Genomic DNA, 25,149 nt, shown 5'->3' on the forward strand with positions numbered 1-25,149 from the left:
TGACCTCTAACCCCTGACCTCTAACCCCTGACCTCTAACCCCTGACCTCTAAGCCCTGACCTTTAAACCATGACCTCTAAACCATGACCTCTAAACCATGACCTCTAAACCATGACCTCTAAACCCTGACCGCTAACCCCTGACCTCTAAACCATGACCTTTAAACCATGACCTCTAATGTGTGTGTGTGTGTGTGTGTGTGTGTTAGTTTGACGAGGGCAGGGTAGACCTGTCTGTGTCTGAGGAGGAGAAGGTGGGTAAAGAGGAGCTGATTGTCTTCATCAGGACCAACAGTCTGGAGCTGGTCATAGAGTTCAACGAGCACACACACACACACACACACACACACACACACACACACACACACACACACACACACACACACACACACACACACACACACACACACACACACACACACACACACACACACACACACACACACACACACACACACACACACACACAGCCTATTGAGTGTGTTGTGTCTGTCTATCCTGCAGAATGCGGATAAGATCTTTGGTTCAAAGGTTCACACCCACACCCTCCTGTTCATCAACTCTACAGTCCAGGAGCAGAAGAGCCTTCTGACTGAATACAGCACCGTGGCCAGGGACTTCAAGGGCAAGGTATTATACTGTACACAACTATAGAAATACTGCTATACATTTATATAATGGATGGGTCTAATCCTGATTGGTTAAAACCGCATTCCAGCCGGCGTCTATTCCACAAGTTACCACCAGCTAAATCTATGACGTTAAAATGTCTATTTACTCTGTTCCATCTGACTGCGCAATCCACTGCCTCTTCAGCCCGGCCAGGCAATTTATAAACTTGATCTCCACTAGTCTTTTAGACTGTCATTTAGTTCTCCACAGCAGAGATGTGTATAAACCTTGCTGTCTGTCTCTCTGACATATGCAACAGTGTTTCCATATTCAAATTCGATCTCCAGTAAAAAAAAAATGTTTTATCATTTCACCTTTATTTAACCAGGTATTTATATATATATATATATATATATATATATATATATATATATATATATATATATATATATATATATATAACAGTAACGCTTTATTTAACCAGGTAGACTAGTTGAGAACAAGTTCTCATTTACAACTGTGGCCTGGCCAAGATAAAGCAAAGCAGTGCAACACAAACAACACAGAGTTACACATGGAATAAACAATAAACAACAACACAGAGTAACACATGGAATAAACAATAAACAACAACACAAAGTAACACATGGAATAAACAATAAACAACACAGAGTAACACATAGAATAAACAATAAACAACAACACAGAGTAACACATGGAATAAACAATAAACAACAACACAAAGTAACACATGGAATAAACAATAAACAACAACAGAGTAACACATGGAATAAACAATAAACAACACAGAGTAACACATAGAATAAACAATAAACAACAACACAGAGTAACACATGGAATAAACAATAAACAACAACACAAAGTAACACATGGAATAAACAATAAACAACAACACAGAGTAACACATGGAATAAACAATAAACAACAACAGAGTTACACATGGAATAAACAATAAACAACAACACAGAGTAACACATGGAATAAACAATAAACAACAACACAGAGTAACACATGGAATAAACAATAAACAACAACACAGAGTAACACATGGAATAAACAATAAACAACAACAGAGTTACACATGGAATAAACAAAACATACAGTCAATAACGGCGTGAGGAGGTAAGGCAATACAATAATAGATAGGCCATAGTAGTTGAGTGTGTGTTAGTTTGATGAGGGCAGGGTAGACCTGTCTGTGTCTGAGGAGGTAAGGCAATACAATAATAGATAGGCCATAGTAGTTGAGTGTGTGTTAGTTTGATGAGGGCAGGGTAGACCTGTCTGTGTCTGAGGAGGTAAGGCAATAAAATAATAGATAGGCCATAGTAGTTGAGTGTGTGTTAGTTTGATGAGGGCAGGGTAGACCTGTCTGTGTCTGAGGAGGTAAGGCAATAAAATAATAGATAGGCCATAGTAGTTGAGTGTGTGTTAGTTTGATGAGGGCAGGGTAGACCTGTCTGTGTCTGAGGAGGTAAGGCAATACAATAATAGATAGGCCATAGTAGTTGACTGTGTGTTAGTTTGACGAGGGCAGGGTAGACCTGTCTGTGTCTGAGGAGGTAAGGCAATAAAATAATAGATAGGCCATAGTAGTTAAGTAATTACAATTTAGCAGATTAACACTGGAGTGATAGATGAGCAGATGATGATGTGCAAGTAGAGATACTGGTGTGCAAAAGAGAAGAAAAGTAAATAAAAAACAGTATGGGGATGAGGTAGGTAGATTGGCTATTTACTGATGGACTATGTACAGCTGCAGTGATCAGTCAGCTGCTCAGATTTGATATGAACTCCTAACATCTCGCTTGAGGCAGTGAATTAAACTGCCTCCTGTCGGCCTAACATCTCCAACGGGGCAGTGAATTAAACTGCCTCCTGTCGGCCTAACATCTCCAACGGGGCAGTGAATTAAACTGCCTAAACTAACATCTCCAAAGAGGCAGTGAATTAAACTGCCTCTGGCCTAACATCTCCAACGGGGCAGTGAATTAAACTGCCTCCTAACATCTCCTAACAAGGGGCAGTGAATTAAACTGCCTCCTGTCGGCCTAACATCTCCAACGGGGCAGTGAATTAAACTGCCTCCTGTCGGCCTAACATCTCCAACGGGGCAGTGAATTAAACTGCCTCCTGTCGGCCTAACATCTCCAACGGGGCAGTGAATTAAACTGCCTCCTGTCGGCCTAACATCTCCAACGGGGCAGTGAATTAAACTGCCTCCTGTCGGCCTAACATCTCCAACGGGGCAGTGAATTAAACTGCCTCCTGTCGGCCTAACATCTCCAACGGGGCAGTGAATTAAACTGCCTCCTGTCGGCCTAACATCTCCAACGGGGCAGTGAATTAAACTGCCTCCTGTCGGCCTAACATCTCCAACGGGGCAGTGAATTAAACTGCCTCCTGTCGGCCTAACATCTCCAACGGGGCAGTGAATTAAACTGCCTCCTGTCGGCCTAACATCTCCAACGAATTAAACTGCCTCCTGTCGGCCTAACATCTCCAACGTGGCAGTGAATTAAACTGCCTCCTGTCGGCCTAACATCTCCAACGGGGCAGTGAATTAAACTGCCTCCTGTCGGCCTAACATCTCCAACGGGGCAGTGAATTAAACTGCCTCCTGTGACATTAAACTGCCTCCTGTCGGCCTAACATCTCCAACGGGGCAGTGAATTAAACTGCCTCCTGTCGGCCTAACATCTCCAACGGGGCAGTGAATTAAACTGCCTCCTGTCGGCCTAACATCTCCAACAACAGTGAATTAAACCGCCTCCTGTCGGCCTAACATCTCCAACGGGGTGAATTAAACTGCCTCCTGTCGGCCTAACATCTCCAACGGGGCAGTGAATTAAACTGCCTCCTGTCGGCCTAACATCTCCAACGGGGCAGTGAATTAAACTGCCTCCTGTCGGCCTAACATCTCCAACGGGGCAGTGAATTAAACTGCCTCCTGCAGCCTAACATCTCCAAACTAAACTGCCTCCTGTCGGCCTAACATCTCCAACGGGGCAGTGAATGAAACTGCCTCCTGTCGGCCTAACATCTCCAACGGGGCAGTGAATTAAACTGCCTCCTGTCGGCCTAACATCTCCAACGGGGCAGTGAATTAAACTGCCTCCTGTCGGCCTAACATCTAACATCTCCAACGGGGCAGTGAATTAAACTGCCTCCTGTCGGCCTAACATCTCCAACGGGGCAGTGAATTAAACTGCCTCCTGTCGGCCTAACATCTCCAACAGTGAATTAAACTGCCTCCTGTCGGCCTAACATCTCCAACGGGGCAGTGAATTAAACTGCCTCCTGTCGGCCTAACATCTCCAACGGGGCAGTGAATTAAACTGCCTCCTGTCGGCCTAACATCTCCAACGGGGCAGTGAATTAAACTGCCTCCTGTCGGCCTAACATCTCCAACGGGGCAGTGAATTAAACTGCCTCCTGTCGGCCTAACATCTCCAACGAGGCAGTGAATTATTTTATTTTACATTTATTTAACAAGGCAAGTCAGTTAAGAACAAATTCTTATTTTCAATGATGGCCTAGGCACTTAACTGCCAATCTGGGCTAGACAATCTGGACCCTCTCTTTCTAAAATTATCTGCCAACCCCTATTACTAGCCTGTTCAACCTCTCTTTCATATCGTCTGAGATTCCCAAAGATTGGAAAACTGCCGCGGTCATCCCCCTCTTCAAAGGTGGTGACACTCTAGGCCCAAATTGCTACAGACCTACAGTATATCTATCCTACCCTGTATTTCTAAGGTCTTTGAAAGCCAAGTTTAACAAACAGATTACTGACCATTTTGAATCCCAACATACCTTCTCCGCTATGCAATCTGGTTTCAGAGCTGGTCATGGGTGCACCTCAGCCACGCTCAAGGTTCTAAACGACATCATAACCGTCAAATCGGAGGGCCTGTTGTCCGGACCTCTGGCAGTCTCTATGGGTGTGCCACAGGGTTTAATTCTCGGGCCGACTCTCTTTTCTGTATACATCAATGATGTTGCTCTTGCTGCTGGTGATTCTCTGATCCACCTCTATGCAGACGACACCATTCTGTATACTTCTGGCCCCTCCTTGGACACTGTGTTAACTAACCTCCAGACGAGCTTCAATGCCATACGACTCTCCTTCCGTGGCCTCCAACTGCTCTTAAACGCAAGTAAAACTATATGCATGCTATTCAATCGATCACTGCCCGCACCTGCTCGCCCGTCCAGCATCACTACTCTGGACCGCTCTGACTTAGAATACGTGGACAACTACAAATACCTGGGTGTCTGGTTAGACTGTAAACTCTCCTTCCAGACTCACATTAAGCATCTCCAATCCAAAATTAAATCTAGAATCGGCTTCCTATATCGCAACAAAGCATCCTTCACTCATGCTGCCAAACATACCCTCGTAAAACTGACCATCCTACCGATCCTCGACTTCGGTGATGTCATCTATAAAATAGCCTCCAACACTCTACTCAACAAACTGGATGCAGTCTATCACAGTGCCATCCGTTTTGTCACCAAAGCCCCATACACTACCCACCATTGCGACCTGTACGCTCTCGTTGGTTGGCCCTCACTTCATACTCGTCACCAAACCCACTGGCTACAGGTTATTTACAAGTCTCTGCTACGTAAAGCCCCGCCTTATCTCAGCTTACTGGTCACCATAGCAGCACCCACTCGTAGCACGCGCTCCAGCAGGTATATCTCACTGGTCACCCCCAAAGCCAATTCCTCCTTTGGTCATCTTTCCTTCCAGTTCTCTGCTGCCCATAACTGGAACGAATTGCAAAAATCTCTGAAGCTGGAGACTCACATCTCCCTCACTAGCTTTAAGCACCAGCTGTCAGAGCAGCTTACAGATCACTGCACCTGTACATAGCCCATCTGTAAACAGCCCATCTATCTCCCTACCTCATCCCCATACTGGTATTTATTTATTTATTTATTTACTTTGCTCCTTTGCACCCCAGTATCTCTACCTGCACATTCATCTTCTGCCGATCTACCATTCCAGTGTTTAATTGCTATACTGTAATTACTTTGCCACCATGACCTATTTATTTCCTTATCTTACCTCATTTGCACTCACTGTATATAGACTTTTTGTTTTCTTTTGTTCTACTGTATTATTGACTGTATGTTCTGTTTATTCCATGTGTTACTCTGTGTTGTTGTGTGTGTCGAATTGCTACGCTTTATCTTGGCCAGGTCGCAGTTGCAAATGAGAACTTGTTCTCAACTAGTCTACCTGGTTAAATAAAGGTGTTCTCAACTAGTCTACCTGGTTAAATAAAGGTGTTCTCAACTAGCCTACCTGGTTAAAAAAAGGTGTTCTCAACTAGTCTACCTGGTTAAATAAAGGTGTTCTCAACTGGCCTACCTGGTTAAATAAAGGTGTTCTCAACTGGCCTACCTGGTTAAATAAAGGTGTTCTCAACTAGTCTACCTGGTTAAATAAAGGTGTTCTCAACTGGCCTACCTGGTTAAATAAAGGTGTTCTCAACTAGTCTACCTGGTTAAATAAAGGTGTTCTCAACTAGCCTACCTGGTTAAATAAAGGTGTTCTCAACTAGCCTACCTGGTTAAATAAAGGTGTTCTCAACTGGCCTACCTGGTTAAATAAAGGTGTTCTCAACTAGCCTACCTGGTTAAATAAAGGTGTTCTCAACTAGCCTACCTGGTTAAATAAAGGTGTTTTCAACTGGCCTACCTGGTTAAATAAAGGTGTTCTCAACTAGCCTACCTGGTTAAATAAAGGTGTTCTCAACTGGCCTACCTGGTTAAATAAAGGTGTTCTCAACTGGCCTACCTGGTTAAATAAAGGTGTTCTCAACTGGCCTACCTGGTTAAATAAAGGTGTTCTCAACTGGCCTACCTGGTTAAATAAAGGTGTTCTCAACTGGCCTACCTGGTTAAATAAAGGTGTTCTCAACTGGCCTACCTGGTTAAATAAAGGTGTTCTCAACTGGCCTACCTGGTTAAATAAAGGTGTTCTCAACTGGCCTACCTGGTTAAATAAAGGTGAAATAAAAACAATTGAAAAATATATACAGTATACTACTACAGTATTCTACTACACACTACTATACTACTACTATATACAGTATACTACTACTACACACTACTATATACAGTATACTACTACTACACACTACTATATACAGTATACTACTACAGTATTATACTACACACTACTATATACAGTATACTACTACTATATACAGTATACTACTACTATATACAGTATACTACTACACACTACTATATACAGTATACTACTACTATATACAGTATACTACTACTATATACAGTATACTACTACTATATACAGTATACTACTACAGTATTCTACTACACACTACTATACTACTACTATATACAGTATACTACTACTACACACTACTATATACAGTATACTACTACAGTATTCTACTACACACTACTATATACAGTATACTACTACTATATACAGTATACTACTACTATATACAATATACTACTACACACTACTATATACAGTATACTATTACTATATACAGTATACTACTACTATATACAGTATACTACTACACACTACTATATACAGTATACTACTACTATATACAGTATACTACTACTATATACAGTATACTACTACACACTACTATATACAGTATACTACTACTATATACAGTATACTACTACTACACACCACTATATAAAGTATACTACTACTACACACTGCTATATACAGTATACTACTACTACACACCACTATATAAAGTATACTACTACTATATACAGTATACTACTACTATAAACAGTATACTACTACTACACACTGCTATATACAGTAGACTACTACTACACACCACTATATAAAGTATACTACTACTATATACAGTATACTACTACACTATACTACTACACACTACTATATACAGTATACTACTATATTCAGTACATTGTTCAGCAGCAGATTGTCATGGTTTTTCAAGGTTTTCCTTGGTATGGGCAATGATGTGTGTGTGTGTGTGTGTGTGTGTGTGTGTGTGTGTGTGTGTGTGTGTGTGTGTGTGTGTGTGTGTGTGTGTGTGTGTGCGTGCGTGCGTGTGCGTGCGTGTGTGCGTGTGTGTGTGTGTGTGTGTGTGTGTGTGTGTGTGTGTGTGTGTGTGTGTGTGTGTGTGTGTAGGTATTGTTCATAATTATAGATGTAACGGGACCAGTCAGTCATGTCCTGAAGTACTTCGGTCTTTCCGAGGGCGACGCCCCGCTGTACGCATCACCAACACCGACACCACCAAGAAGTTCGCTCTGATTGGACAGATAACGGCCGCCACACTCCAAACGTTCTGTCAGGGAGTTCTGGACGGAACCGTGAAGGTAAACAACCACCCAACCAATCACATCACTCCTACTACTAGAGCTAGCCAATCACATCACTCCTACTACTAGAGCTAGCCAATCACATCACTCCTACTACTAGAGCTAGCCAATCACATCACTCCTACTGCTAGAGCTAGCCAATCACAATACTCCCACCACTATAGCCAGCCAACCAGTTCACACGTACCCCTACAGCCACACAGGGTGTAAAGTTCAGAGGTCAGGATTAGGGTCTAATTGTTTGTTATGGTTCCAGGCCCACTTTCTCAGTGAGGATGTACCTGAGGACTGGGATAAGGGTCAGGGGTTAGGGGTCAGGAGTTTAAGGTTAGAGGTCAGGGGTTAGAGGTTAGTGGTCAGGGTTAGAGATCAGAGATTAGTGGTCAAGGGTTAGAGATGAGAGGTTATGGGTTAGAGGTCAGGGGTTAGAGGTTAGTGGTCAGGAGTTAGAGATCAGAGATTAGTGTCCAAGGGTTAGAAATGAGAGGTTATGGGTTAGAGGTTATGGGTTAGAGGTCAGGGGTTAGAGGTTAGAGTATAACTGTGTGTTGTGGTTACAGTCTCACCTGCTGAGCGAGGAGGTACCAGAGGACTGGGATAAAGGACCCGTTAAAGTTCTGGTCGGGAAGAACTTTGAGGCTGTCGCCCTCGACAACAACAAGAATGTCTTCGTAGAGTTCTGTAAGTCAACCATTCCTGTGTCAATCATCAGTAGTTCAACTTCCAAGGCGTGGCATAATAAATCCTCTCTGAAAAGAAAAGTAACCCAAACCCTAACTAGCTAGCGAACGTTAGCTAAAGATAGTGTGCCTGTTTGTAGATGCCCCATGGTGCGGTCACTGTAAGGAGCTGGCTCCTGTCTGGGAGAAGCTGGCAGAGAAGTACGCTGACCGGGATGACATCATCATTGCCAAGATGGACGCCACGACCAATGAGGTGGAGGGAGTGTCTGTGTCTGGCTTCCCTACACTACGATACTACCCTGCTGGAGAAGACAGCAAGGTAACCTTTAACCCTTAACCTCTGACCCTGGAGGGAGTCACACACAATCTATCGGAAGGATAGAAAGACTACACTGTCACACCTCTATCACAAACTACACTGTGTGTGTGTGTGTTGGAGAGCAATGAGGAAGAGATTTGAACAGTCAGGCATCATGATAAAAACCAGTCACACCTGAAAGTCTGTCTACTATAACAATACCCTCTGTCTCTCTCTCTCTCTCTCTGTGTGTGTAGGAGGTAGAGTACAGTGGGACCAGAGACTTGGAGATGTTTGCTATGTTCCTGGATAATGGAGGACAGCTTCCGAAGGTGGAAGAGGATGAGGATAATGAAGATGAAGAGGAGGTGAAGTTGAACTTACCTGACTAATTATGCAAACCCCTCCCACTCTAAGCTCTTCTGACCAATCCCCTGTCACTGTGAATACAAACACCTCCCACTCCAGCTCTCTTGACCAATCCCCTCTCTCCTTCTGACAGGTCACTGATGAGTCATCGCCACCGCCAGCCAATGAGACGTCTAAAGACGAGCTGTAAAGTCAGAGCACCGAATCGATCAAGAGTAGTTTATTGGTTTCTATGGTTTCTCTTGGTTTAATAATAAAAGTGATTTGATTCTGAAGTCTGGAGTGGCGAGTCTTTATAGAGGAGAGGAGAAGAGGAGACAAGGATAGACAACAGGGAGAGGAGACGACAAGAGGAAACAACTTTAGACTGTTGAGATGCACACAGAGATAGAGACATAGACAGAGAGAGACAGAGATAGACACACAGAGATGGACACAGATATAGGGACACACAGATAGAGACACAGACACACACAGATATAGAGACACAGACACACACAGATATAGAGACACAGACAGAGACACAGACACAGACAGAGACACAGACAGAGACACAGACAGAGACAGACACAGAGACAGACACAGAGACACAGACAGAGACACAGACACAGACAGACAGAGACACAAATTTTTGACATGCTAAAAGCGCATGTCAAAAAGTTACACAATAAAATAACAATAACGAGGTTATTGGCGGCGGCAGGGTAGCCTAGTGGTTAGAGCAGGTAGCCTAGTGGTTAGAGCAGGTAGCCTAGTGGTTAGAGCAGGTAGCCTAGTGGTTAGAGCAGGTAGCCTAGTGGTTAGAGCAGGTAGCCTCGTGGTTAGAGCAGGTAGCCTCGTGGTTAGAGCAGGTAGCCTCATGGTTAGAGCAGGTAGCCTAGTGGTTAGAGCAGGTAGCCTAGTGGTTAGAGCAGGTAGCCTAGTGGTTAGAGAAGGTAACCACGTGGTTAGAGCAGGTAGCCTCGTGGTTAGAGCAGGTAGCCTAGTGGTTAGAGCAGGTAGCCTCGTGGTTAGAACAGGTAGCCTAGTGGTTAGAGCAGGTAGCCTAGTGGTTAGAGCAGGTAGCCTAGTGGTTAGAGCAGGTAGCCTAGTGGTTAGAGCAGGTAGCCTAGCGGTTAGAGCAGGTAGCCTCATGGTTAGAGCAGGTAGCCTAGTGGTTAGAGCAGGGTAGCCTACTGGTTAGAGCAGGTAGCCTAGTGGTTAGAGCAGGTAGCCTAGTGGTTAGAGCAGGTAGCCTCGTGGTTAGAGCAGGTAGCCTCGTGGTTAGAGCAGGTAGCCTAGTGGTTAGAGCAGGTAGCCTCGTGGTTAGAACAGGTAGCCTAGTGGTTAGAGCAGGTAGCCTAGTGGTTAGAGCAGGTAGCCTAGTGGTTAGAGCAGGTAGCCTAGTGGTTAGAGCAGGTAGCCTCGTGGTTAGAGCAGGTAGCCTTGTGGTTAGAGCAGGTAGCCTAGTGGTTAGAGCAGGTAGCCTCGTGGTTAGAACAGGTAGCCTAGTGGTTAGAGCAGGTAGCCTAGTGGTTAGAGCAGGTAGCCTAGTGGTTAGAGCAGGTAGCCTAGTGGTTAGAGCAGGTAGCCTCGTGGTTAGAGCAGGTAGCCTCATGGTTAGAGCAGGTAGCCTAGTGGTTAGAGCAGGTAGCCTAGTGGTTAGAGCAGGGTAGCCTACTGGTTAGAGCAGGTAGCCTAGTGGTTAGAGCAGGTAGCCTAGTGGTTAGAGCAGGTAGCCTAGTGGTTAGAGCAGGTAGCCTCGTGGTTAGAGCAGGTAGCCTAGCGGTTAGAGCAGGTAGCCTCATGGTTAGAGCAGGTAGCCTAGTGGTTAGAGCAGGTAGCCTAGTGGTTAGAGCAGGTAGCCTCGTGGATAGAGCAGGTAGCCTAGTGGTTAGAGCAGGTAGCCTAGTGGTTAGAGCAGGTAGCCTAGTGGTTAGAGCAGGTAGCCTCGTGGTTAGAGCAGGTAGCCTCGTGGTTAGAGCAGGTAGCCTAGTGGTTAGAGCAGGTAGCCTAGTGGTTAGAGCAGGTAGCCTAGTGGTTAGAGCAGGTAGCCTAGTGGTTAGAGCAGGTAGCCTCGTGGTTAGAGCAGGTAGCCTACTGTTTAGAGCAGGTAGCCTAGTGGTTAGAGACAGGTAGCCTAGTGGTTAGAGCAGGTAGCCTAGTGGTTAGAGCAGGTAGCCTAGTGGTTAGAGCAGGTAACCTAGTGGTTAGAGCATGTAGTCTAGTGGTTAGAGCAGGTAGCCTAGTGGTTAGAGCAGGTAGCCTCGTGGTTAGAGCAGGTAGCCTTGTGGTTAGAGCAGGTAGCCTAGTGGTTAGAGCAGGTAGCCTAGTGGTTAGAGCAGGTAGCCTAGTGGTTAGAGACAGGTAGCCTAGTGGTTAGAGCAGGTAGCCTAGTGGTTAGAGACAGGTAGCCCAGTGGTTAGAGCAGGTAGCCTAGTGGTTAGAGCAGGTAGCCTAGTGGTTAGAGCAGGTAGCCTAGTGGTTAGAGCAGGTAGCCTCGTGGTTAGAGCAGGTAGCCTAGTGGTTAAAGCAGGTAGCCTAGTGGTTAGAGCAGGTAGCCTAGTGGTTAGAGCAGGTAGCCTAGTGGTTAGAGCAGGTAGCCTAGTGGTTAGAGCAGGTAGCCTCGTGGTTAGAACAGGTAGCCTAGTGGTTAGAGCAGGTAGCCTCGTGGTTAAAGCAGGTAGCCTAGTGGTTAGAGCAGGTAGCCTAGTGGTTAGAGCAGGTAGCCTAGTGGTTAGAGCAGGTAGCCTAGTGGTTAGAGCAGGTAGCCTAGTGGTTAGAACAGGTAGCCTAGTGGTTAGAGCAGGTAGCCTAGTGGTTAGAGACAGGTAGCCTAGTGGTTAGAGCAGGTAGCCTCGTGGTTAGAGCAGGTAGCCTAGTGGTTAGAGCAGGTAGCCTCGTGTTTAGAGCAGGTAGCCTAGTGGTTAGAGCAGGTAGCCTAGTGGTTAGAGCAGGTAGCCTCGTGGTTAGAACAGGTAGCCTAGTGGTTAGAACAGGTAGCCTAGTGGTTAGAGCAGGTAGCCTCGTGGTTAGAACAGGTAGCCTAGTGGTTAGAGCAGGTAGCCTAGTGGTTAGAGCAGGTAGCCTCGTGGTTAGAGCAGGTAGCCTAGTGGTTAGAACAGGTAGCCTAGTGGTTAGAGCAGGTAGCCTCGTGGTTAGAACAGGTAGCCTAGTGGTTAGAGCAGGTAGCCTCGTGGTTAGAACAGGTAGCCTAGTGGTTAGAGCAGGTAGCCTAGTGGTTAGAGCAGGTAGCCTAGTGGTTAGAACAGGTAGCCTAGTGGTTAGAGCAGGTAGCCTCGTGGTTAGAACAGGTAGCCTAGTGGTTAGAGCAGGTAGCCTCATGGTTAGAGCAGGTAGCCTCGTGGTTAGAGCAGGTAGCCTAGTGGTTAAAGCAGGTAGCCTAGTGGTTAGAGCAGGTAGCCTAGTGGTTAGAGCAGGTAGCCTAGTGGTTAGAGCAGGTAGCCTAGTGGTTAGAGCAGGTAGCCTCGTGGTTAGAACAGGTAGCCTAGTGGTTAGAGCAGGTAGCCTCGTGGTTAAAGCAGGTAGCCTAGTGGTTAGAGCAGGTAGCCTAGTGGTTAGAACAGGTAGCATAGTGGTTAGAGCAGGTAGCCTAGTGGTTAGAGACAGGTAGCCTAGTGGTTAGAGCAGGTAGCCTCGTGGTTAGAGCAGGTAGCCTCGTGGTTAGAGCAGGTAGCCTAGTGGTTAGAGCAGGTAGCCTAGTGGTTAGAGCAGGTAGCCTAGTGGTTAGAGACAGGTAGCCTAGTGGTTAGAGCAGGTAGCCTAGTGGTTAGAGCAGGTAGCCTCGTGGTTAGAACAGGTAGCCTAGTGGTTAGAGCAGGTAGCCTCGGGGGTAGAACAGGTAGCCTAGTGGTTAGAGCAGGTAGCCTCGTGGGTAGAACAGGTAGCCTAGTGGTTAGAGCAGGTAGCCTCGTGGTTAGAACAGCTTCAGTAAGTAATACCGAAGTCGCACTATTATCATTTTCTATGTAGGTTTATGTTGCCCGTTCATTAACGTGTATAAACACAGGATATGTGTGTAAAGTATAAACAGGATGTGTGTAAAGTATAAACAGGATATGTGTGTAAAGTGTAAACAGGATATGTGTGTATAAACAGGATATGTGTGTAAAGTATAAACATAGGATGATGTGTGTGTAAAGTATAAACAGGATGTGTGTGTATAAACAGGATATGTGTGTAAAGTATAAACATAGGATGTGTGTGTAAAGTATAAACAGATAATAATAAATATAATATAATAATAATAATAATAATATATGCCATTTAGCAGACGCTTTTATCCAAAGCGACTTACAGTCATGTGTGCATACATTCTACGTATGGGTGGTCAGGGGGATCGAACCCACTATCCTGGCGTTACAAGCGCCATGCTCTACCAACTGAGCTACAGAAGGACCACAACAGGATGTGTGTGTATAAACAGGATATGTGTGTAAAGTATAAACAGGATGTGTGTGTATAAACAGGATATGTGTCTATAAACAGGATATGTGTGTAAAATATAAACAGGATATGTGTGTAAAGTATAAACAGGATATGTGTGTATAAACAGGATATGTGTGTAAAGTATAAACATAGGATGTGTGTGTAAAGTATAAACAGGATATGTGTGTATAAACAGGATATGTGTCTATAAACAGGATATGTGTGAAAAGTATAAACAGGATATGTGTGTAAAGTGTAAACAGGATATGTGTCTATAAACAGGATATGTGTGTAAAGTGTAAACAGGATATGTGTGTATAAACAGGATGTGTGTGTAAAGTATAAACATAGGATGTGTGTGTAAAGTTTAAACAGGATATGTGTCTATAAACAGGATATGTGTCTATAAACAGGATATGTGTGAAAAGTATAAACAGGATATGTGTGTAAAGTGTAAACAGGATATGTGTGTATAAACAGGATGTGTGTGTAAAGTATAAACATAGGATGTGTGTGTAAAGTATAAACAGGATATGTGTCTATAAACAGGATATGTGTGAAAAGTATAAACAGGATATGTGTGTAAAGTGTAAACAGGATATGTGTGTATAAACAGGATATGTGTGTAAAGTATAAACATAGGATGTGTGTGTAAAGTATAAACAGGATGTGTGTAAAGTATAAACAGGATATGTGTGTAAAGTGTAAACAGGATATGTGTGTATAAACAGGATATGTGTGTAAAGTATAAACATAGGATGTGTGTAAAGTATAAACACGATGTGTGTGTATAAATAGGATATGTGTGTAAAGTATAAACAGGATGTGTGTGTATAAACAGGATATGTGTGTATAAACAGGATGTGTGTGTAAAGTATAAACATAGGATGTGTGTGTAAAGTATAAACATAGGATGTGTGTGTAAAGTTTAAACAGGATATGTGTCTATAAACAGGATATGTGTGTAAAGTTTAAACAGGATATGTGTCTATAAACAGGATGTGAGTGTAAAGTTTAAACAGGATATGTGTCTATAAACAGGATGTGAGTGTAAAGTTTAAACAGGATATGTGTCTATAAACAGGATGTGAGTGTAAAGTTTAAACAGGATATGTGTCTATAAACAGGATGTGAGTGTAAAGTATAAACATGATATGTGTGTATAGTATAAACATGATGTGTGTGTAAAGTATAAACAGGATATGTGTGTAAAGTATAAACAGCATATGTGTGTATAAACAGGATATGTGTGTATAAACAGGATATGTGTGTATAAACAGGATATGTGTGTATAAACAGGATATGTGTGTATAAACAGGATATGTGTGTAAAGTATAAACATAGGATATGTGTGTAAAGTATAAACATGATATGTGTAGAGTATAAACAGGATGTGTGTGTAAAGTATAAACAGGATATGTGTCTATAAACAGGATGTTTGTGTAAAATATAAACATAGGATGTGTGTGTAAAGTATAAACAGGATGTGTCTGGAGCAGCACAGTAGCGCCTTGGGACCCAAAATCAGTGCTCTAACTCCCCTTTGTGGTGGTCTGGAGCAGCACAGGGAGGAGTCAAGTAGTGACACAGGGATACGTACTCAACCACAAATGACCTCTAAGTCAGAATAACACTTTTAGTGGAGCCACTGTAAACTTCCTTCTGCTGAAAGTATGACCATATTTCCCTCAGATACACAAAGAATTCCAAAACAAACCCAATTTTAATAAACTCCCATATCTACTGGGTGAAATTCCAGTCTGACATCACAGCAGCAAGATTTGTGACCTGTTGCCACGAGAAAAGGGCAACCAGTGAAGAACAAACACCATTGTAAATACAACCCATATTTATGCTTATTTATTTTCCCTTGTGTACTTTAACCATTTCTACATTGTTACAACACTGTGTATATATATATATATATATATATAATATGGCATTTGTAATGTCTTTATTGTTTTGAAACTTCTGTATGTGTAATGTTTACTGTTAATTTTATTGTTTATTTCACTTTTGTATATTATCTACCTCACTTGCCAACACATGTTTCCCATGCCAATAATGGCAATAAAGCCCCTTGAATTGAATTGAGAGCGAGAGAGAGAGAGAGAGAGAGAGAGAGAGAGGGAGATAAAGACAGAGATAGAGAGAGAGAGGGAGAGAGAGAGATAGAGAGAGAGAGAGAGAAGGTATGCTGAATGTTCCTCATTCCTCAGTATTGTAGTGTGTGTGTGTGTGTGTGTGTGTGTGTGTGTGTGTGTGTGTGTGTGTGTGTGTGTGTGTGTGTGTGTGTGTGTGTGTGTGTGTGTGTGTGTGTGTGTGTGTGTGTGTGTGTGTGTGTGTGTGTGTGTGTGTGTGTGTGTGTGTGTGTGTGTGTGTGTGTGTGTGTGTAAGAGGTTGGTTCAGGCTGTGATGTCATCACCTCACTACCAGTTTCAGTCAGCTGAGCATCTTGTAACAGGTAAGACACTAATACTACTACGAATCTCTATAACATGTTAGACTCTGTTACTACTACTACTACTACTACCCTCTATAACAGGTAAGACACTGTTACTACTACTACTACTACTACCCTCTATAACAGGTTAGACTCTGTTACTACTACTACCCTCTATAACAGGTTAGACTCTGTTACTACTACTACTACTACTACCCTCTATAACAGGTTAGACTCTGTTACTACTACTACTACTACTACCCTCTATAACAGGTTAGACTCTGTTACTACTACTACTACCCTCTATAACAGGTTAGACTCTGTTACTACTACTACTACCCTCTATAACAGGTTATACTCTGTTACTACTACTACTACCCTCTATAACAGGTTAGACTCTGTTACTACTACTACTACTACCCTCTATAACAGGCTAGACTCTGTTACTACTACTACTACTACCCTCTATAACAGGCTAGACTCTGTTACTACTACTACTACTACCCTCTATAACAGGTTAGACTCTGTTACTACTACTAATACTACCCTCTATAACAGGTTAGACTCTGTTACTACTACTACTACTACTACCCTCTATAACAGGTTTGGCACTGTTTCTACTCTCTAACAAGTTGACTAACGTAACAGACAGACAGACACAGGCAGACACTGACAGACAGACAGACAGACAGACAGACAGACAGACAGACAGACAGACAGACAGACAGACAGACAGACAGACAGACAGACAGACAGACAGACAGACAGACAGACAGACAGACAGACAGACAGACAGACAGACAGACAGACAGACAGACAGACAGACAGACAGACAGACAGACAGACAGACAGACAGACAGACAGACAGTTGCATCTGTACTAGGACCCCTTGTCTAATGCTTCTCCATCTAACTCTAGTTCTTGTGAGACTGATTCTGATTGGAGCGTGGTTCAGCTGCTTCCTGTCAGTGGCACCTACTTCCTGTTGTCTTCCTGATGGACCCCCCGTCGTACATCGCTCAGTCCGAGGCTCCCCACTATCCCCCCGATCCCACGACCTCCATAGTAACCATCCCCTCCCTTCCTCCCTACCACCCAACACCAACCACACCCCCACCCACCTACGGAGAAGCAGGTAGGTGTGTGTGTGTGTGTGTGTGTGTGTGTGTGTGTGTGTGTGTGTGTGTGTGTGTGTGTGTGTGTGTGTGTGTGTGTGTGTGTGTGTGTGTGTGTGTGTGTGTGTGTGTGTGTGTGTGTGTGTGTGTGTGTGCATTTGCATTTGCATGCGTGTGTTTGTGTTCTCCTCTCTGATTGGTTGTCTCTGTAGTCATCATGCAGACGGACCCGTTTCCTGTCCTGACTCCGCCCACCAGGCAGTCACTACCCAGTCAGGAGCAGACTGGCTTCTTCCTCTACCAATCAACACAAAGTAACTACCTATCAGAACCAGAGCCATTTAGAAAGTTGTGAAATATAATTGGCTCTGATCAGAACTCTCTATAGACATGGTTCTGATCACAACTCTCTATAGACATGGTTCTATAGACATGGTTCTGATCACAACTCTCTATAGACATGGTTCTATAGACATGGTTCTGATCACAACTCTCTATAGACATGGTTCTGATCACAACTCTCTATAGACATGGTTCTATAGACATGGTTCTGATCACAACTCTCTATAGACATGGTTCTATAGACATAGTTCTGATCACAACTCTCTATAGACATGGTTCTATAGACATGGTTCTGATCACAACTCTCTATAGACATGGTTCTATAGACATGGTTCTGATCACAACTCTCTATAGACATGGTTCTATAGACATGGTTCTGATCACAACTCTCTATAGACATGGTTCTATAGACATGGTTCTGATCACAACTCTCTATAGACATGGTTCTGATCACAACTCTCTATAGACATGGTTCTATAGACATGGTTCTGATCACAACTCTCTATAGACATGGTTCTGATCACAACTCTCTATAGACATGGTTCTATAGACATGGTTCTGATCACAACTCTCTATAGACATGGTTCTATAGACATGGTTCTGATCACAACTCTCTATAGACATGGTTCTGATCACAACTCTCTATAGACATGGTTCTATAGACATGGTTCTGATCACAACTCTCTATAGACATGGTTCTATAGACATGGTTCTATAGACATGGTTCTATAGACATGGTTCTATAGACATGGTTCTGATCACAACTCTCTATAGACATGGTTCTATAGACATGGTTCTGATCACAACTCTCTATAGACATGGTTCTGATCACAACTCTCTATAGACATGGTTCTATAGACATGGTTCTGATCACAACTCTCTAGACATGGTTCTATAGACATGGTTCTATCATGGTTCTATAGACATGGTTCTGATCACAACTCTCTATAGACATGGTTCTGATCACAACTCTCTATAGACATGGTTCTGATCACAACTCTCTATAGACATGGTTCTGATAGAATGGTTCTGATAGACAACTCTATAGACATGGTTCTGATCACAACTCTCTATAGACATGGTTCTGATCAGATCATAGACATGGTTCTATAGACATGGTTCTGATCACAACTCTCTATAGACATGGTTCTGATAGACATGGTTCTATAGACATGGTTCTATAGACATGGTTCTGATCACAACTCTCTATAGACATGGTTCTATAGACATGGTTCTATAGACATGGTTCTGTTCTATAGACATGGTTCTGATCACAACTCTATAGACATGGTTCTGATCACAACTCTCTATAGACATGGTTCTGATCACAACTCTCTATAGACATGGTTCTGATCACAACTCTCTATAGACATGGTTCTATAGACATGGTTCTGATCACAACTCTCTATAGACATGATTCTGATCAGAACTCTCTATAGACATGGTTCTATAGACATGGTTCTATAGACATGGTTCTATAGACATGGTTCTGATCAGAACTCTCTATAGACATGGTCAACTGATCACAACTCTCTATAGACATGGTTCTGATCACAACTCTCTATAGACATGGTTCTGATCAGAACTCTCTATAGACATGGTTCTATAGACATGGTTCTGATCACAACTCTCTATAGACATGGTTCTACAGACATGGTGCTATAGACATGGTTCTATAGACATGGTTCTGATCACAACTCTCTATAGACATGGGGTTCTATAGACATGGTGCTATAGACATGCTGTTCTATAGACATGGTTCTGATCACAACCTGCTATAGACATGGTTCTATAGACATGGTGCTATAGACATGGTTCTAATCACAACTCTCATGGGGCAACACACCTCGCTATAGACATGGTTCTATAGACACCTGCTGATACTCATGGGGTTCACACCTGCTGAACTCTCTATAGACATGGATTCTGATCACAACCTGCTGATACTCATGGGGTATCACAACCTCTGATAGACATGGTTAATAGACATGGATTCATGGGGTAATACACACCTGCTGATACTCATGGGGTAATACACACCTGCTGATACTCTGGGGTAACACACACCTGCTGATCAACATGGAGTAAGTACACACCTGCTGATACTCATGGGGTAATACACACCTGGTGACTCATCCAATCAGACCTGCTGATACTCATGGGCGTAATACACACCTGCTGATGACACAGGGTAATACACACCTGCTGATACTCATGGGGTAATACACACCTGCTGATACTCATGGGGTAACACACACCTGCTGATACTCATGGGGTAAACACACCTGGCTGATACTCATGGGTAATACACACCTGCTGATACTCATGGGGCTGCTGATACTGTAACACACCTGCTGATACTCATGGGGTAATACACACCTGCTGATACTCATGGGGTAATACACACCTGCTGATACTCATGGGGTAATACACACCTGCTGATACTCATGGGGTAATACACACCTGCTGATACTCATGGGGTAATACACACCTGCTGATACTCATGGGGTAACACACACCTGCTGATACTCATGGGGTAATACACACCTGCTGATACTCATGGGGTAATACACACCTGCTGATACTCATGGGGTAATACACACCTGCTGATACTGATCATGGGGTAACACACACCTGCTGATACTCATGGGGTAACACACACCTGCTGATACTCATGGGGTAACACACACCTGCTGATACTCATGGGGTAATACAGATACACACCTGCTGATACTCATGGGGTAACACACACCTGCTGATACTCATGGGGTAATACACACCTGCTGATACTCATGGGGTAACACACACCTGCTGATACTCATGGGGTAACACACACCTGCTGATACTCATGGGGTAACACACACCTGCTGATACTCATGGGGTAATACACACCTGCTGATACTCATGGGGTAACACACCTGCTGATACTCATGGGGTAATACACACCTGCTGATACTCATGGGGTAATACACACCTGCTGATACTCATGGGGTAATACACACCTGCTGATACTCATGGGGTACCTGCTGATACTCATGGGGTAACACACACCTGCTGATACTCATGGGGTAATACACACCTGCTGATACTCATGGGGTAATACACACCTGCTGATACTCATGGGGTAATACACACCTGCTGATACTCATGGGGTAATACACACCTGCTGATACTCATGGGGTAATACACACCTGCTGATACTCATGGGGTAATACACACCTGCTGATACTCATGGGGTAATACACACCTGCTGATACTCATGGGGTAATACACACCTGCTGATACTCAATACACACCTGCTGATACTCATGGGGTAATACACACCTGCTGATACTCATGGGGTAATACACACCTGCTGATACTCATGGGGTAACACACACCTGCTGATACTCATGGGGTAACACACACCTGCTGATACTCATGGGGTAACACACACCTGCTGATACTCATGGGGTAACACACACCTGCTGATACTCATGGGGTAACACACACCTGCTGATACTCATGGGGTAATACACACCTGCTGATACTCATGGGGTAACACACACCTGCAAATAAAATTTGATTTTGATTTGACCTGCTGATACTCATGGGGTAATACACACCTGCTGATACTCATGGGGTAACACACACCTGCTGATACTCATGGGGTAATACACACCTGCTGATACTCATGGGGTAACACACACCTGCTGATACTCATGGGGTAATACACACCTGCTGATATGGGGTAATACACACCTGGGGTAATACACACCTGCTGATACTCATGGGGTAATACACACCTGCTGATACTCATGGGGTAATACACACCTGCTGATACTCATGGGGTAATACACACCTGCTGATACTCATGGGGTAATACACACCTGCTGATACTCATGGGGTAATACACACCTGCTGATACTCATGGGGTAACACACACCTGCTGATACTCATGGGGTAATACACACCTGCTGATACTCATGGGGTAATACACACCTGCTGATACTCATGGGGTAATACACACCTGCTGATACTCATGGGGTAATACACACCTGCTGATACTCATGGGGTAATACACACCTGCTGATACTCATGGGGTAATACACACCTGCTGATACTCATGGGGTAACACACACCTGCTGATACTCATGGGGTAACACACACCTGCTGATACTCATGGGGTAACACACACCTGCTGATACTCATGGGGTAACACACACCTGCTGATACTCATGGGGTAACACACACCTGCTGATACTCATGGGGTAATACACACCTGCTGATACTCATGGGGTAACACACACCTGCAAATAAAATTTGATTTTGATTTGACCTGCTGATACTCATGGGGTAATACACACCTGCTGATACTCATGGGGTAACACACACCTGCTGATACTCATGGGGTAATACACACCTGCTGATACTCATGGGGTAATACACACCTGCTGATACTCATGGGGTAATACACACCTGCTGATACTCATGGGGTAATACACACCTGCTGATACTCATGGGGTAATACACACCTGCTGATACTCATGGGGTAATACACACCTGCTGATACTCATGGGGTAATACACACCTGCTGATACTCATGGGGTAATACACACCTGCTGATACTCATGGGGGCTGATACTCATGGGGTACACACCTGCTGATACTCATGGGGTATACTCATGGGGTAATACACACCTGCTGATACTCATGGGGTAATACACACCTGCTGATACTCATGGGGTAATACACACCTGCTGATACTCATGGGGTAACACACACCTGCTGATACTCATGGGGTAATACACACCTGCTGATACTCATGGGGTAATACACACCTGCTGATACTCATGGGGTAACACACACCTGCTGATACTCATGGGGTAACACACACCTGCTGATACTCATGGGGTAACACACACCTGCTGATACTCATGGGGTACACACTGATATCATGGGGTAACACAGATACACACCTGCTGATACTCATGGGGTAATACACACCTGCTGATACTCATGGGGTAATACAGATACACACCTGCTGATACTCATGGGGTAACACACACCTGCTGACACTCATGGGGTAACATACACCTGTTGATACTCATGGGGTAACACACACCTGGCGTGGCTGCATGGGCCATGTCTGGCCTGGTTAATGCTCACAACAACATTTATTGGCCATCTGATGCCTCCTTCTGAGCAATAACCGTAATAGCAAATGTGTGTGTGTGTGTGTGTGTGTGTGTGTGTGTGTGTGTGTGTGTGTGTGTGTGTGTGTGTGTGTGTGTGTGTGTGTGTGTGTGTGTGTGTGTGTGTGTGTGTGTGTGTGTGTGTGTGTGTGTGTGTGTGTGTGTGTGTGTGTGTGTGTGTGTGTGTGTGTGTGTGTGTGTGTGTGTGCAGGTGTACAGGTTCATCTGCGGATGCTGTCTGATCCCGTTCCTGGTCGCAGGGTTCCAGGACGCTCATCACTCCTGCCCGCTCTGCCACGCCCACCTCCACAAACACACCAGGTGACATCATCACTACAAGAAGTGACATCATCACTACATGACATGATTTGTATTTATAATGGATCCCCATTAGTTCCTGCCAAGGCAGCAGCTACTCTTCCTGGGGTTTATTATGGATCCCCATTAGTTCCTGCCAAGGCAGCAGCTACTCTTCCTGGGGTTTATAATGGATCCCCATTAGTTCCCGCCAAGGCAGCAGCTACTCTTCCTGGGGTTTATTATGGATCCCCATTAGTTCCCGTCAAGGCAGCAGCTACTCTTCCTGGGGTTTATTATGGATCCCCATTAGTTCCTGCCAAGGCAGCAGCTACTCTTCCTGGGGTTTATTATGGATCCCCATTAGTTCCTGCCAAGGCAGCAGCTACTCTTCCTGGGGTTTATTATGGATCCCCATTAGTTCCTGCCAAGGCAGCAGCTACTCTTCCTGGGGTTTATTATGGATCCCCTTTAGTTCCTGCCAAGGCAGCAGCTACTCTTCCTGGGGTTTATTATGAATCCCCATTAGTTCCTGCCAAGGCAGCAGCTACTCTTCCTGGGGTTTATTATGGATCCCCATTAGTTCCCGTCAAGGCAGCAGCTACTCTTCCTGGGGTTTATTATGGATCCCCATTAGTTCCTGCCAAGGCAGCAGCTACTCTTCCTGGGGTTTACTATGGATCCCCATTAGTTCCTGCCAAGGCAGCAGCTACTCTTCCTGGGGTTTATTATGGATCCACATGAGTTCCTGCCAAGGCAGCAGCTGCTCTTCCTGGGGTTTATTATGGATCCCCATTAGTTCCTGCCAAGGCAGCAGCTGCTCTTCCTGGGGTTTATTATGGATCCCCATTAGTTCCTGCCAAGGCAGCAGCTACTCTTCCTGGGGTTTATTATGGATCCCCATTAGTTCCTGCCAAGGCAGCTACTCTTCCTGGGGTTTATTATGGATCCCCATTAGTTCCTGCCAAGGCAGCTACTCTTCCTGGGGTTTATTATGGATCCCCATTAGTTCCTGCCAAGGCAGCAGCTACTCTTCCTGGGGTTTATTATGGATCCCCATTAGTTCCTGCCAAGGCAGCAGCTACTCTTCCTGGGGTTTATTATGGATCCACATGAGTTCCTGCCAAGGAAGCAGCTACTCTTCCTGGGGTTTATTATGGATCCCCGTTAGTTCCTGCCAAGGCAGCAGCTACTCTTCCTGGGGTTTATTATGGATCCCGTTAGTTCCTGCCAAGGCAGCTACTCTTCCTGGGGTTTATTATGGATCCCCATTAGTTCCTGCCAAGGCAGCAGCTACTCTTCCTGGGGTTTATTATGGATCCCCATTAGTTCCTGCCAAGGCAGCAGCTACTCTTCCTGGGGTTTATTATGGATCCCCATTAGTTCCTGCAAAGGCAGCAGGTACTCTTCCTGGGGTTTATTGTTGATCCCCATTAGTTCCTGCCAAGGCAGCAGCTACTCTTCCTGGGGTTTATTATGGATCCCCATTAGTTCCTGCCAAGGCAGCAGCTACTCTTCCTGGGGTTTATTATGGATCCCCATTAGTTCCTGCCAAGGCAGCAGCTACTCTTCCTGGGGTTTATTATGGATCCCCATTAGTTCCTGCCAAGGCAGCAGCTACTCTTCCTGGGGTTTATTATGGATCCCCATTAGTTCCTGCCAAGACAGCAGCTACTCTTCCTGGGGTTTATTATGGATCCCCATTAGTTCCTGCCAAGGCAGCAGCTACTCTTCCTGGGGTTTACTATGGATCCCCATTAGTTCCTGCCAAGGCAGCAGCTACTCTTCCTGGGGTTTATTATGGATCCACATGAGTTCCTGCCAAGGCAGCAGCTACTCTTCCTGGGGTTTATTATGGATCCCCATTAGTTCCTGCCAAGGCAGCAGCTGCTCTTCCTGGGGTTTATTATGGATCCCCATTAGTTCATGCCAAGGCAGCAGCTACTCTTCCTGGGGTTTATTATGGATCCCCATTAGTTCCTGCCAAGGCAGCTACTCTT

General features: G+C 44.5%; 1 protein-coding gene and 1 pseudogene across 1 annotated transcript; both read left to right on the forward strand.

Moving 5' to 3' along the window:
* LOC124023058 overlaps positions 1 to 9,625 on the forward strand; it is a 41,803-nt pseudogene extending 32,178 nt beyond the window's left edge.
* A 7,433-nt stretch (positions 9,626 to 17,058) lies between these two features.
* Positions 17,059 to 17,691, forward strand: LOC124023060 (extensin-like). Its single transcript, XM_046337648.1, has 2 exons — positions 17,059 to 17,356; positions 17,549 to 17,691. The coding sequence occupies exons 1-2, from the start codon at positions 17,218 to 17,220 to the stop codon at positions 17,689 to 17,691; spliced, it is 282 nt and encodes a 93-aa protein (XP_046193604.1). The 5' UTR covers positions 17,059 to 17,217.
* Positions 17,692 to 25,149: the final 7,458 nt, after the last annotated feature.

The sequence above is a fragment of the Oncorhynchus gorbuscha genome, unplaced genomic scaffold (assembly GCF_021184085.1).
Source record: "Oncorhynchus gorbuscha isolate QuinsamMale2020 ecotype Even-year unplaced genomic scaffold, OgorEven_v1.0 Un_scaffold_1493, whole genome shotgun sequence".
In the NCBI taxonomy this organism is placed as follows: Eukaryota; Metazoa; Chordata; class Actinopteri; order Salmoniformes; family Salmonidae; genus Oncorhynchus; species Oncorhynchus gorbuscha.